This window comes from Leptinotarsa decemlineata, unplaced genomic scaffold, assembly GCF_025532065.1.
Source record: "Leptinotarsa decemlineata unplaced genomic scaffold, Ldec_3_MD MMD2_tig00003348_RagTag_RagTag, whole genome shotgun sequence".
Taxonomy (NCBI): domain Eukaryota; kingdom Metazoa; phylum Arthropoda; class Insecta; order Coleoptera; family Chrysomelidae; genus Leptinotarsa; species Leptinotarsa decemlineata.
Genome location: NW_027412588.1, coordinates 100667 through 114982, shown reverse-complemented (window position 1 = coordinate 114982; position 14316 = coordinate 100667). Strand labels below are relative to the sequence as shown.

The window sequence follows — 14316 nt, the reverse complement described above, 5'->3', positions numbered from 1 at the left end:
GAATAAAAGTTTTAAGTAGATCTTGACAAATAAAATGCATGCCATGGTAGTGTCGAATACTAATGTATGGTGTGGGATACTTAACGATCAAATAATTGGGTCATTTTTCTTTAGGGAAAATTTATCATCCGTCGATTATCTCAACCTTTCAAATAATGAGGTTAGTGAAGTTTTAGATAATATACCTTTAAGTATTAAATACGACCTATGGTATCAGCTTGATGGCGCACCAATACAATACCGTAAAATAGTCCCTCCAACAAATGTTCAGAGACAAAGTTATTGGACGTAACTGGGAACACTATTGACCACCTAGATCACCCGACTTGACGCCTTTAGACTTTTTCTTGTGGTGTTACCTGAAACAAAAAGTGTACCGAAGTAGACCATTTACTGACATACAACATCTGGAAAATACCATTCGCGAGTGCTGTGCAAATATAAATCCTCGATTTATTAAAAATGCAGTTACAGATGTCAGAAGAGGAACCATAATTTGTATTGAACGTGGAGGACGACATACCAAAATGTAGGCTATAATTGTTTGACAACCTCATTTCGTTCACTAAGAAATTTTTTGTACCCATTTGTATTTTCTATAATATTATTGTGGTTTAAAATTTATAATAATAATAATAATAGTTCTATCGAATTTATTCGCATAAAAGGATATGAAAATTCCTTCAAAATTGTTGAAAATTCAATTTCATTCAACTTTGATCATTATGCTTTGACTCACGATTATTTTATAGTGAGTGAGTATGAATGTTTAATACACACAAGGATTTTTGGGAAAGAAAGTTTTTGGCTTTCTACTACTCCATCTCGATACATAAAATTAGGGAATCTTCCAAAGAAAGGAAAGAAGTAATCCTTTCTTTGGAAGATTCCCTAATTTCATGTATCGATATGGAGTAGTAGAAAGCCAAAAACTTTCTTTCCAAAAATTAATCACTCCTAAAAATATAACCCATTCAATTCACACAAGAATTATAATAACTTTTGTGGGGGAAGTGAGATATGTGGTAAAGATGAGATTTATTATGATTGTAATGTTACAAAGTTTTTATCAGGTTCAAATAATAAAAATCGATCATACGAAAAACAAAAATTATAGAGTTGAAATTGTAGGAAATTCAATTTTTTACAACATTATCGATCACAATTTTTTTCGTGAAGTATTCAGCTCCAGTATTAGATGAAGTAGGGGTGATATGTGGAGGGAGGTTAGGTGTGGTTTAAATATAAAAGTGTGTCTAGTCGAAAGCTAGCATCATTCAAACTGTTTCTTCTAACCTTATATCTTCCAAATTAATTTTTGAGTGTTCTGTTGTGGTCATAATCTACGAATCGAAACTGTAAGTATATTATTAATCAGTTAACTAATTCAGTGAACCAATAATTTTTCTGAAGATTGGTTGGTTGGGTAACAAGATCAATTTTTTCTCTAAAAACAATTGTTTTCTTGCCAACGTTTCGAATTCTTTTCAGGGCTCTATAACAACGTAGTTTCATAAGTTTATATGATAAGTATCGTTTCAATTTTATAAGAAATAATAAGGTTAATTGAATTACTCACTAAAAAGTAGTTTCTCCGTGTTGATATAACTATTTTAAAAAACATTAGACATATTAGATACATTTAAAAATAAAATAAAAAACATTGCAACAGAAGGGGTAAATTATCTAGGTGTTCTACTTATCGAATTGAAATATGCCTACTTTCCAGGAAATAATATCCAAGGTGAAGAATACATTGATATTATTTCCAAGGAAGACACTTGTATCCTGTACAAAAAAAAAGCATACCTACTTTTGGTGTAGAATGTAATAGACCATACCAAACATTGGCCAATGTCGATGTCGAAATTCTGCATTGCATCACAATATCTATAATTTACGAAAGCAAATGAATGTACAATCAATGAAAAATTCAAAGATCTCAAAATTATCAGAAATTCGCTAGATAATACGTTTTATGCCATGGAGAAATAGTACAGTGTTTCTATAAATTGAAATATCTACAGTGCGACTCTCTAATAACTAGAATCAATTTGAAAAAAACAAGTCACTTTTTTGGAAAATTTATCGATTAATATTTTGAGTTGCGCTATTTTCTACGACCAAAAATATATTTATCTAGTACAAACCATAAGATAAGGCGTTATTGGTGATTATTTTAACCCAGAACTCAAGTTTTCCAATACTATTCTTAAAGTAATTGGGTTAATATTCGTTTTGAGGGTACCCGGCGATTTAAGTGTACTTCTGTATTTTGATGCGTAGATTACGAATCCGAAAGAAAAAAGCGGCGCTCTTCCTTATTTACAAAGTAACGGCCCTTCAAAGTTCAGATAAGGGCAACTTTTCAGCCTTCTTTTTCACCATATAAACTTATGATGTACTGTTTGGAACCTTTGGTGTAGTAATGAATATTACTGGAGTTTTTCCCAACACCAAATCGTTATTTTTACACCTCGACACGTGTTTCGATCACCAAGTTATCATCTTCAAGAGGAAGATAAAACTAGAAACTACTCAAAACTAAAGCTATTTATGCTATTGAGGTACATCATACAGGTAGGTAATCAGTAATACCACCCATACAAGTGTACCACCCTAAATTAATTTTACAATTGGCCTTTCTATTATTTTACAATATGTCCTTATGTATGTTCTCGACTTTGTCTTTTGGACTTCCCAAAAGGCTCTGCAGTGTATGATTTAAAAACCACCTTCATACCTAGTTCCTTGAAAATATTTCCAAAGTTCTTCGTATATTGGTGGTATGGAACTGAGATGTATTTATCTTGGTTTTTGTCCTTTCTGAAAGTCGAGATTTCGTTCATTCTCAACCTAAACTTCTTTTTCCTAATTATGTCATCTACAATACCCCTCGAGAAACCGTTAGTGGCTGCTACTAACGGTTTCTTGTAAAATTAATTTAGGGTGGTACACTTGTTTGGGTGGTAATACTGATTACCTACCTGTATGATGTACCTGAATAGCATAAATAGCTTTAGTTTTGTGTAGTTCATAGTTTTATCTTCCTCTTGAAGATGATCACTCGGTGATCGAAACACGTGTTGAGGTGTAGAAATAACGATTTGGTGTTGGGAAAAAACTCCAGTAATATTCATTAACCATATAAACTATTTAAAAACACAAGCATTTATTCACTAGGCCACCTTTACACCTTATTCCTCCTTCCTTGACACTTTTCACTTCAACAATCAACATTTTTCCAATAAAAATGTTAAAAAATGTACGGAGCTGCTTTTTTGGTTACATATCTCTATATTTTACGTTTTTAAGGTTAATGACATAGTTGGTACGACTGATGCAAGTATTCAATATCCAATTAAGTTTTTATAAGAAAAATATTGATTGTTGAATTGAAAAGTGTCAATTAAGGGAGAATAAGGTGTAAAGGTGACCTACTCAATAAACGCTTGTGCTTTTAAGTAGTTTATCTTATGAAAAAGGAAGATGAAAAGTTGCATTTTTCTGAACTTTGAAAGGATGTAACTTTGTAAATGAATGAGAGCGCAGCTTTTTTCTTTCGGATTCGTAATCTACGCATCGAAATACGTAAGTAAACTCAAAAAATTTTTCAAAATCGCAGGGTGCCCTCAAAACGAATATTCAGTTTTTTATAGTCTCTCATGTGTTCTGAAATTCGTGTTTTATTATATCTTCCAGTTTGACCAACGTAGCATTTGTGACAGCTTCCACAGTTCAATTTGTACACTACGTTAGATTGCAGGTCTTGGGGTGTTTTTTTATTTGTTTTATTTAAGAAAAAATGCTTTCCAACTGTACTTTCATTTAAGAAGGCTACTTTAATTTGATTGCTTATGACTATCATTCCAAGTTTATCAGATGAATTTTCTATAAATGACATTTTGTGATATTTGGGTTTCACCTCAGTATTTTGGGGAGAGGAACTTCTTTCTGTCATTATTTTTCTAATGAGGGCTTTAGAAAAATTATTTGTAGTAGGTAATTCTCAATCAATTTGAGATTTTTGTTATGGAAATCAGAATTGGAAATGGTAATTGTTCTAGATTTCCAATTCCCTATAATATTGATTTTACTGTGGAAGTTATGTTTGGAAAAATATTTCAAAAATCTCTCGTAGGAGATTTGAGCCGGTTCTAACCCCCACCCCCCTCCTTTGAAGTATCTGATGCATGATGGTTCATATATGGATGGGTTGTGTGTGTGTGTGTTTTGCTCAAGAGTCTTTTTTATAAATATGGTTGAACATCTAGAACAGCTGGATGTTCAAAATCAAAATTGTATGCATATTCTTTTTTATGTTCAATCAGGGCTGTGGAGTTTTTGCTTATATTCAGTTTCTCAGAGTCTGTCATGCGTTCTGAAACTTGTGTTTTATGATACCGTCCAGTTTGACCAACATAGCATTTGTGACACCTTCCACAGTTCAATTTGTACACTACATTAGATTGCATGTCTTGGGGTGTTTTTTTTTTTGCTTGTTAACTTTTTATGCATATATTTTGTAGTTCTGCCATGACCAAATCTGCACAAATGGTTGATATACAATTACCCATTACCAACTCGAAAAATTTGTTTGTAAATAGTTCCATTGTAACAAAAGTAATTGGAGTCTATACATTCATGTCCTTTTGCGTTGGTGTTCTATCGAAGGTATTGCAATTTTTTTTATTTTATTTTTCAAATGTATCTAATATGTCTAATGTTTTTTCAAAATAGTTATATCAACACGGAGAAACTACTTTTCGGTAAGTAATAGAAACGATACTTGTCGTATAAGTTTTTGTGGGAGGTATGTTCATGAAACTACATTATTACAAAGCCCTGAAGAAGAATTTAATTGAATTCGAAACGTTGGCAAGAAAACAATTGTTTCTTTGAGAAAAAATTGATCCTGTTATCCAACCAACCATTCTTCAGATATATTATTATTGTCTATTATTATATTCCATTCTAATTATTTTGTGAATTTCTAGCTTGGAGTATGCCTCTTTTCACTGATACCGGCAAATCTGAGAAGGGTAAGGTGAATATCCTGCAAGACGTGGTGTTGGTGCAGGGATCAGAGCTACCAGAGAAAATCGTGGACTTCCTAACGGAATTCCATGTAGAACTCCCACTCAGCCCCCTTCCTGGAGAACCTGTGATGGTGACAACTCCAAGACCTGAATGTAGCAGAATGGAGGATGTTCGTTCAACCACCCCCTCTTCTGAAACGAGCAGCACCAGCAAAGACGCGGAGAAGGGTTCGAAGAGGGCCAACAAGAGAGAGGCAGCGAACGGTAGCGATAATGAGTTTGCTGCCCCCCAATCGAATAAGAAAAGAGTGTCCGCCGCTAAGTCGAAGCAGGTGGAGCCGAAGGTGAAACCAAAGCAGTCGGAGCTGCGGAAATATATGAGAATATGGGATGAGACGAATCCTTATCGGCAGCCGCCGATGACCTCGACCCTGTGGCGAGCCCCTTCTACGTTGGATGCCACCGTTTCAAAGTCCGAGACGGTCAATACGAAAAATCAGCCACCGACGGCATCGCAGATGCCATCCACTGCATTAAACATTGAGCCAACCACCACCACGACATCTTCAGAGACCACAACCGGGCCGCATAACCTACCAAAAGCTGGATCCATAGTACCTCAGCCACCAATGCCCACCACCATGACATCTTCAGAGACCACAACTGGGACGCCTAACCTACCAAAAGCTGGATCCATGGTACCTCAGCCACAGATGCCCACCAGCATGACATCTTTAGAGACCACAACCGGGCCGCATAACTTACCAAAAGCCGGATCCATAGTACCTCAGCCACCGATGCCCACCACCATGATATCTTTAGAGACCACAACCGGACCGCATAATCTACCAAGAGCCGGGATCCATACTATCTCCGCCACCGATGCCTGTGCCAACTGTTCAGGGGACAACTTCCGTCCCACCCTCTGGTAGCAAGATGGACTTACCGACACCGCAGAGGAGCTGCAACTTAGTCAACGACGTGCTCGAACTCGGCAGAATATGCCGAGAGAGGAAGACGAAGCTACTAGTGATCCGGGACAGCGATGAGAGATTGGCAGAGATTGCCACACGCAAGCGACGATTTGTGGTTCGACAGGAACAACTAGTCGAACGGAAAAGTTGTTTGCTGGCTGAACTGTCAGAGGTGGAAACCAACATTGAAAGGGGAAGTCAGGACATCGTCGGAGTCAATGAAGAGTACCGTGTTGAGGGTGATTCAACGAAACAGTACCGGCTGGAAGTCGCCCACATTAGCAACTGTGTGAAGGATCTTCAGAAGCGGATCAAGAAAGGAGTTGACGACATGGTGACATAATCAACATTTATTTCCCTAAATTTCAATTCGAAGACGATGACGACAGATAAACATTCAAATTAGTTTAGAAGAAGCAGTTTGTAATCTTGGAATAAACAATGTGGAAAAAATTCCTCGTCTTTCATTCCATTTAATACTACTTTGATCATTGTGATTTTTCTTGTGAAATTGAAAATAAATGAGATAATTCCATTATAAGATTTCACCCCCTACTTATTTCAGATTTAAATCGATACAAATATCGAACCTATGAAAAAAAAATTGATGGGATCGAAATTGTAGGAAATTCAATTTTATACAACTTTGTTCATCACGAAGTTTCTCGTAAAGTCAAAAATAAACGTGATAATACAATGACGAAATTTCACCTCCACCCTTTCTCTAAAAATATCGATTTTATGAAAAAAAAAATTATAGGAATCAAAATTGTTGAGAATTTAATTTCATACAACTTTTGTCATAACTATTTTTCTCATAAAATTCAATATAGATAAGTTATATAATGGAAAATGTATATTTTTAGCCGTAATCCAATTTCATATGCTAATGAAAGACGACACTGTCAGAAGAAAAGCGAAATTCAAACTACAGCTGCGATTTTTTCGGAATTCATCTCGATGCGCTCTCATGTACTGAATGACGACGTTCACGATCACAACTCGTCTTTTATATGATACGATTGTGGTCGTGGTACGTCACACTACTCTCAGTGTGACGTAGTTCAAGGGTGTGACTTAGGTGAAGGTCATTCAAGTTCGAATTCAAAACATTTCTTCAAAGTCACCTTGTCGACATCATGTGACGTATGTAGAGGTCATTTCAAAGTCAAAATAACCACATGAATCAATGAAGGTTGTGAAAATATGAGAAGTGAATGAAGGTCATTCAAGGTTAAATCCAAAACATTATCTCAAAGTCACATTGACCGTATCTCCTTCTGACATAGTTCAAGGGTGTGACGTAGATGAAGATCGTTCAAAGTCGAACTCAAAAGACTTCTTCAAAGTCACCTTGTCGACATCATGTGACGTATGTAGAGGTCATTTCAAAGTCGAAATAATCACATGAATCAATGAATGTCGTGAAAATATGGGAAGTGAATGAAGGTCATTCAAGGTTAAATCCAAAACATTATCTCGAAGTCACATTGACCGTATCACCTTCTGACATAGTTCAAGGGTGTGACGTAGATAAAGCTCGTTCAACGTCGAACTCAAAAGACTTCTTCAAAGTCACCTTGTCGACATTATGTAACGTATGTAGAGGTCATTTCAAAGTCAAAATAATCACATGAATCAATGAATGTCGTGAAAATATGGGAAGTGAATGAAGGTCATTCAAGGTTAAATCCAAAACATTATCTCAAAGTCACATTGACCGTATCACCTTCTGACATAGTTCAAGGGTGTGAAGTAGATAAAGCTCGTTCAACGTCGAACTCAAAAGACTTCTTCAAAGTCACCTTGTCAACATCATGTGACGTATGTGGAGGTCATTTCAATGTTGATGTGACCGAGACAGACTGAAAATCTCAAGGTCAACCCCCAAGGTTATGCGACTTTGAACATTGTTCAAAATAGCTGTGAAAATATAAAGTGTGAATGAAAGTCATTCAAAGTCAAACCCAAAACACTACCTCAAAGTCGCCTTATTCTTATTACCTTATGACGTACATTAAGGGTGTGACGTAGATCAAGGTCGATCAAGGTCGAAGCCAACTCGATGCGTCGAACACAGGCGCTCCCCCACAGAAGGCGATACAAGCAAACAGTGGTTGATGAAACTTCACGGAGTGCAGACGTATACGGTCTCTGTCACGATGGGTACCGTCCAAACTGGTGAAGAAGGACCGCTCATCAGTCGATGGATCTTCGTCGTATGCAGACGTGTGGTTATTCTGTACAAACAGGTACAGAATACACATGAAGGACAATATCAAACCCTGACTTTACCATGTATGCAATCTAGTTCCCTAATCTCAAAGTTGAATTCCATATTCAAGGTCATGTTTCATGAACATAACTGAAGGATGTAAACCCTGTACCGTGCATTCCTACACACCAAGTAATTGTAATTACGTCACTATGTCACACACACACACACAAAATTTCATATGAAAAAAAACTGAACGATCCCTGCACCAGACACTTCAAGGTCACATCGCCTTGATGTTATTTAACAATAAAAAAAGCAATTAATACGTCATAGTGGTGGGGGAAGGCCCAGAACCGGAAAAAAAATTCTGAACGATCCATACACCAGACGCTTCAAGGTCACATCGCCTTGACTTCACTAAACAACAACCAAAAAAAAGCGATTAATACGTCATAGTGGTGGGGGGGAGGCTTAGAACCGGCTCAAATCTCCTACTTTCAGGCTATTAAGCAAATTGAAGAATTTAATTGTTTACCTTGAAAAAAATTTCAATAGACGGTTATCAAGTACATTTCTTGGTTATTCACATTTTGTCTTCAATCGAGAACTTCCTGCCCGGTACTGATGATGCCCAATAGGTTGAAACAGCTGTCTACCGGTGGCTCTTGAATTGAAATGAATATGCGAATGATCAGATTAGTACTCATCTATTTATCTTTTTATATTATATTAATATTTTCATAAAATTATTTTCCAGCAGCTTGACTGCATTCACCTTCCTCGATTTTATATACAGTGTGTCTGTCTCACTTCTCATGGTAACATCCCCGTATCTTCCTCAATAATTGAGGTAGAATAATTAAACTCTTAGGACTGATGAAAATGTTTAAAATGCATGTATCATCTGGACTGGGTTGTTCAAAGTGATATACACTGTCCGCTACTTGCCATGGAACAATCCATTTTTACGGTAAAACATACTAGGGGGCAAAATAGGCTGAAAATTCCTTCAGATTCGTGATCATGACTAACAAATTACTACAAATGCCTTATTTTTGCCATGTTTTCGTTTCCATTCTGTTAATTGTTCCTGTGCTTGTGTTCGGTATTGTTCCTGTGTTCCAGTTGTTTTCTGTTCGTGAGATTCATATTTCAATATTTCTGAAGTTCCTATTTCAACTGATATCAGCTCATTTCGATTAACAAAGTTCAACATGGCACATATGTGACTTCAAGAAAAAAAATTGTTTTAATTGCTGGTGAAGGCATGAGGTCTTACCGTGAAGTGGCCGCAGAATTCAATAGAAGACACCCGCTGTGCTGTACACCATGGAACTCTCCATAAAATATATATTCTTTTGATGATAATAATAATAATAATAATAATAACAATAATAATAAAAAAAATAAATGAGCAGGAATCGTCACTATCACCCTTGGCCTTTAGTGAGTTGCGACACCACTTACCCGAACAACTGGTGCAAAACCAGACCGGCAGCACATCCGGGAAGGAGAACTCTATTCTACCTCCGGTGCCGGCCGTGGGTCCACAGGGCTAACCACCCGGTGGACCCAAGACTTGGTTCCCAATGATCAGTTAAGAGGCCCCCACAATCGACCCGCTCGGAGGGGTCAGAGGCAAGGTGGTGGGGTCCATAACGATGATTTGCCTACCGACGACAACCCTGGCAACGACAACGGACGCTTTGAGTGGACGCATGAGCTGAGATATATATATATATATATATTCCGCCCAAAATCTTAGGGATTACGTATCCTATCTTCGGCGGCCGGGCTATATAGCTCCTCCCCAGCCTGCTAACGAAGTGGTAGAAGTAGCAGTTCTACCACCCGGTGGCACGGCTGGAGAGGAGACTCGCATCACGTCACCAATGGAGTCAATCAGAACACGCAGGGCGCTCCACAGGATTAAGGCCCTGAAGCCACAAGAACTGGCTTTTTTGGATGCGGAGTTTCATAGTGTTCTAACAGAATAGGCTGACATCTGTCAAATCAACACCGCCGTGTATAACCTCGTCCAATCGCTTTCCGAATCGAAAGGACGAAATCCCGGCCTTGCGGATCGGAAGATTGAACGGCGTGTACAAAAGATGGAGGCTAAGATCACGTCGGCGAGACAACACGCATCTCGTATCCAATGTGTGATGGACTACAGGCGGCCAATAGGCCTTTCATGCCCGCAGTGCGGCGAATAGCCGCCAATCTACGACGTATCCATCACACTCTAAGCCAAGGCGTGCTGTTGACCACCAAACAGCACTGCCTTGATAGGATACGAATGCTAGTGGCTGCTAAGAAGTCACTAGTGAGGCAAGCGAGAAGTATCGCGGAAAATCTTAGGTTCCACGAGAAACCTTCTCGTTTATTCCAAGAGCCTTCACGTGTTGTGGATAATCCGCCGACTGCTGATCAGGTGGAATCCTTCTGGAAGGATATCTATGAACACCCGCAGCAACTCAACTTAGACACTCCAGCCCTAGCGCAGTTCAAAGCGTTCAACAGAGAGCTTCGACAGCCTGAGCTCAATGAACTGCGCAACCCGATAACCCCGGATGACGTTCGAAGGGCTCTTGTTGGTTCCAAGAACTTGCTGCTCCAGGCCCAGATGGGCTGAACACTTATTGGTGGAAAAGACTACCAAGTACCCACCGCCATCTGGCCAGAGATTTCAACTCATGGCTGGATGGACAGCAGCCGATTCCGGATTGGTTTGTCGAGGGGCGGACCGTTCTCATCCCCAAAAGCGGAGATTTGTCGATTCCTAAGAATTACAGACCGATAACATGCTTGAATTCGTGTTTACCAGCATCTTATACACACGAATACTCACCGCAGTTGACCGAGTGTTCGAACGGATATATGAGCAGAGAGGGTCGAAGAGAGGAGTCGCTGGATGTAAAGAAAACCTGCTTGCTCATCGATAGATGTGTAACGCAGGACTCGATACAATATAAGCGTAACCTCTCTATGGCCTGGATCGATTACCGTAAGGCATTTGATACAATTTCGCTTGAGCTCATTCCAACAACGGATTTGGTTTGACACCGTTCGGAGTAACAATATGCCCAAGATAAGCCACTTCTTTTCGTAAAAATTCTGACTTATCGAGTTGAATTTTGAAGTTTGACTCTCTGAGTCTTTGAAAAACTGCTCTTAGCCTTTCAATATGCTCTTGTAGATGTGGAAAAGATGATTATGTCATCTAAATAAACTAAGCATGTTTCGTTTTGAATACCTCTAAGGATATTCTCTATCACTCGTTCAAAGGTCGCGGGAGCATTCTTGAGGCCAAATGGCATCCTGAGGAACTCGTAATGCCCATTTTCGGTATTGAATGCTGTTTTTTCGATGTCTTCCTCACACATTTCAATTTGGTGGAAACCGCTGGCAAGATCTAAAGTCGAAAAATATTGGCATCTACCTAGTTTATCTAGTAAATCGGTTATATTTAGCAAGGGATACTTATCATCAATAGTTTTTTCATTAAGCTTCCGGTAATCTACAACAACTCGCCATTTTTGTTTACCGGAGGCATCCATTTTCTTAGGGACAACCCAAATTGGGGACGACCAAGGTGAACTACTAGGCCTTATAATTTTTTGATCCAACATTTTTTGAATTTGTGTTTGGACTTCTTTTCTGTGAATGAATGGATATCTGTATGTCTTTGTATAAACGGGTATTTCGTCAGTTGTCTTTATACGATGTTTAGTTTTATTTGTAAAAGTGAGCGGTTCATCCTCATGGTAAAAAATATCGGAAAATTCTAAACATAATTTTTCTATCATTGATTTTTCTTCGACATTCAAATGGTCAGTTCTAATATTAGATAAGTCCAGTTTACGTTTGTACGTCTCATCAAAATTGTTGAAGTAAAATTCTTGTATGCATGTTCTATCAAATTTTTCAACGACAATAGGTTCAGAGAAATCTAGTGTAATCTGATCCGTACTGTTATTTAATAAGTTGTTAGCGCTTCTCCGTTTCTCGCGATCGACAAACTTTCTGGAATTTCGCAGTTGTGTATCTTTTGATAAGGAATTATAATTTCACCGTCGCGTTAAGATGTTTTTATCTTAATTACTTGTTCGTTTCGGGGAAATATGGTAATGAGGTTCAAATCATTTTTTATTTTATGATAATGCAATTTGATTTGTGAATGAGGTGTTGTCAAAAATCCTTTGATCAAGTTAACATTTGCTTGAAGTAGTTTCAAGTTATCAATACCTATCAATCCATGAAATGTATTGTGAAATTTGAATAAATAAAATTTCAGATTTCCAGAAACATTAAATACTCTTGAAATTGGAATGAAAGCACTATGTTTGTGACAAGATTTTTGAAATACGGTTGACACTATAAAAGGATCATTTTGGATTCTATCGGGGTATAGATTATAAGCTAGATTTGGATCAATAAAAGATTTAGTCGAACCTGTATCGACTAAAAATTTCAAATTATATTCAGGTAGAATTATATAGGGTAATTCACTAGAATTACTTGAATTTAAAGATATTATCACTGGTTCTATGTCTTGGTCTATCAATTGAAAATTTTCATCGGGATTACATTCAGTATTTTCGAAATTTTCATACTGGCTCTGATTTTCAACTTCAGAATCTTGTGAATAATATTCAACATCATTCGTTTCTGTATTGAAAAGTTCTTCTGAGATAAAGTTTCTTTGTTGAGGTCTACTAGGAAATGAGGGACCTGGTTGATTTCTGTTGAACGTTTGCCTTGTTGAAACACTCATAGGTGTTTGACTGGGAAGATTCCGATTGGGATTTGGCTTGAAAACGTTCTGGTTATTAGTAGGTTGTTTGAAAACTTGAGAATTTCGGAAAAATTTTTGTTGTGGAACATTAGTTCTTGGTTGAATATTTATAGGCTGTGAAGGGAAATTGTTTTGTGGATGGAATTGATTATTTGAAGATCTAGTTTGATTAAACGATTGACGATTTTGGAATTGATCGTTTCTTGTATTAGCATTGAAAAAAGTTCTTGGAAAATGAGACTGATTTGAATTTTGATTAGAATTTGATCTTATTTGGCTACTATTTTGTCTTAGAGAAAGTCTGTTTGATTGGTTTTGATAATAATTGATATTTTCTTCTTGAATGATGAATTGCAAAGCTTCATTCAAATCAATAGGTCTCATACAACGAATTGTGGTTCCTAAAGGTTCTTTTAATCCAGATAAAAACGTTTTTAAAGCTAATGAATTATATAATTTGCGTTTTAAAACTTTCGAATTTTCGTCTGCTTCATGAGAATCAATATAGCAACAAATCAGATTGAGAATTTGCAAAATTCGATCAAAAAATTGTTGAGGTTTTTCAGCCGGGTATTGTTTCATCATAATCATGTCTCTATTCAAACAGGCTTCATCGCGTTGATTCGCAAAATTCCTATACAGTGTGTCTCTTAAAATATTCCAAGTTGTGACATTTTGAATATTAACTACTAATTTAGCATTTCCTGTTAGTTTACTAATCAAACTATTCAATAGATATGTATTTTGGAAGGAGTTTGGATTTTCGGCATCATAAAAATGAGTAATTAAGCTATCACAAGTACTCAAATATCTATTAAGTTCATTTGGGTTCCCATCGAATTGTGGAACACAATTTAAATACTCGGGTTTGAAAACATTTGCCATTCCTGAAGAGTTTGAAATATTCAATTCTGGGTTTTGGTTATAAGATGTATTATTACTATTGATTGGAATTGATTGAGAAATTAAATTACTTCTATTTGAAAAGGGGTTTACAAAAACTCGATTGGTTTTTGGATTTGGGTTGGAAATAGAATTGTCTGAGTCAGCTAAAGACAATGATTGAAAAATATTTTCAAGCGACATAAAATCAGAGTACTCACAGTAAAAGCAAGATTTTGGCCATCGCTTTCTTAACCACTATAAGGAGTCTGCCCTGGTTCAGCGATTTTGTCTTCACCAAGTGTTTCTTCCTTGCAGAAGGGGACGATGAAGTTCCTCTTCTCGAAAACAGCTTCGGTACGGAGTTTTCTGCAGGTCTTCGATTGACTGGGTTTCCTGAAGTTC

General features: G+C 37.2%; 2 protein-coding genes across 3 annotated transcripts in view; both read left to right on the top strand.

Annotated features, from left to right (window-relative positions):
- Window positions 1-14316, top strand: part of LOC111508878 (L-asparaginase) — a 137655-nt gene that overhangs the window by 96396 nt on the left and 26943 nt on the right. The window lies entirely within an intron of this gene.
- Window positions 1159-7007, top strand: LOC141483415 (uncharacterized). The gene is made up of 2 exons (XM_074178058.1): window positions 1159-1358; window positions 4998-7007. The coding sequence occupies exon 2, from the start codon at window positions 5006-5008 to the stop codon at window positions 5969-5971; it is 966 nt and encodes a 321-aa protein (XP_074034159.1). The 5' UTR covers window positions 1159-1358; window positions 4998-5005; the 3' UTR covers window positions 5972-7007.

Bases quoted from the DNA above. Each gene is read 5' to 3' on its own strand.
- LOC141483415 (XM_074178058.1), top strand. From the start codon at position 5,006: ATGCCTCTTTTCACTGATACCGGCAAATCTGAGAAGGGTAAGGTGAAT.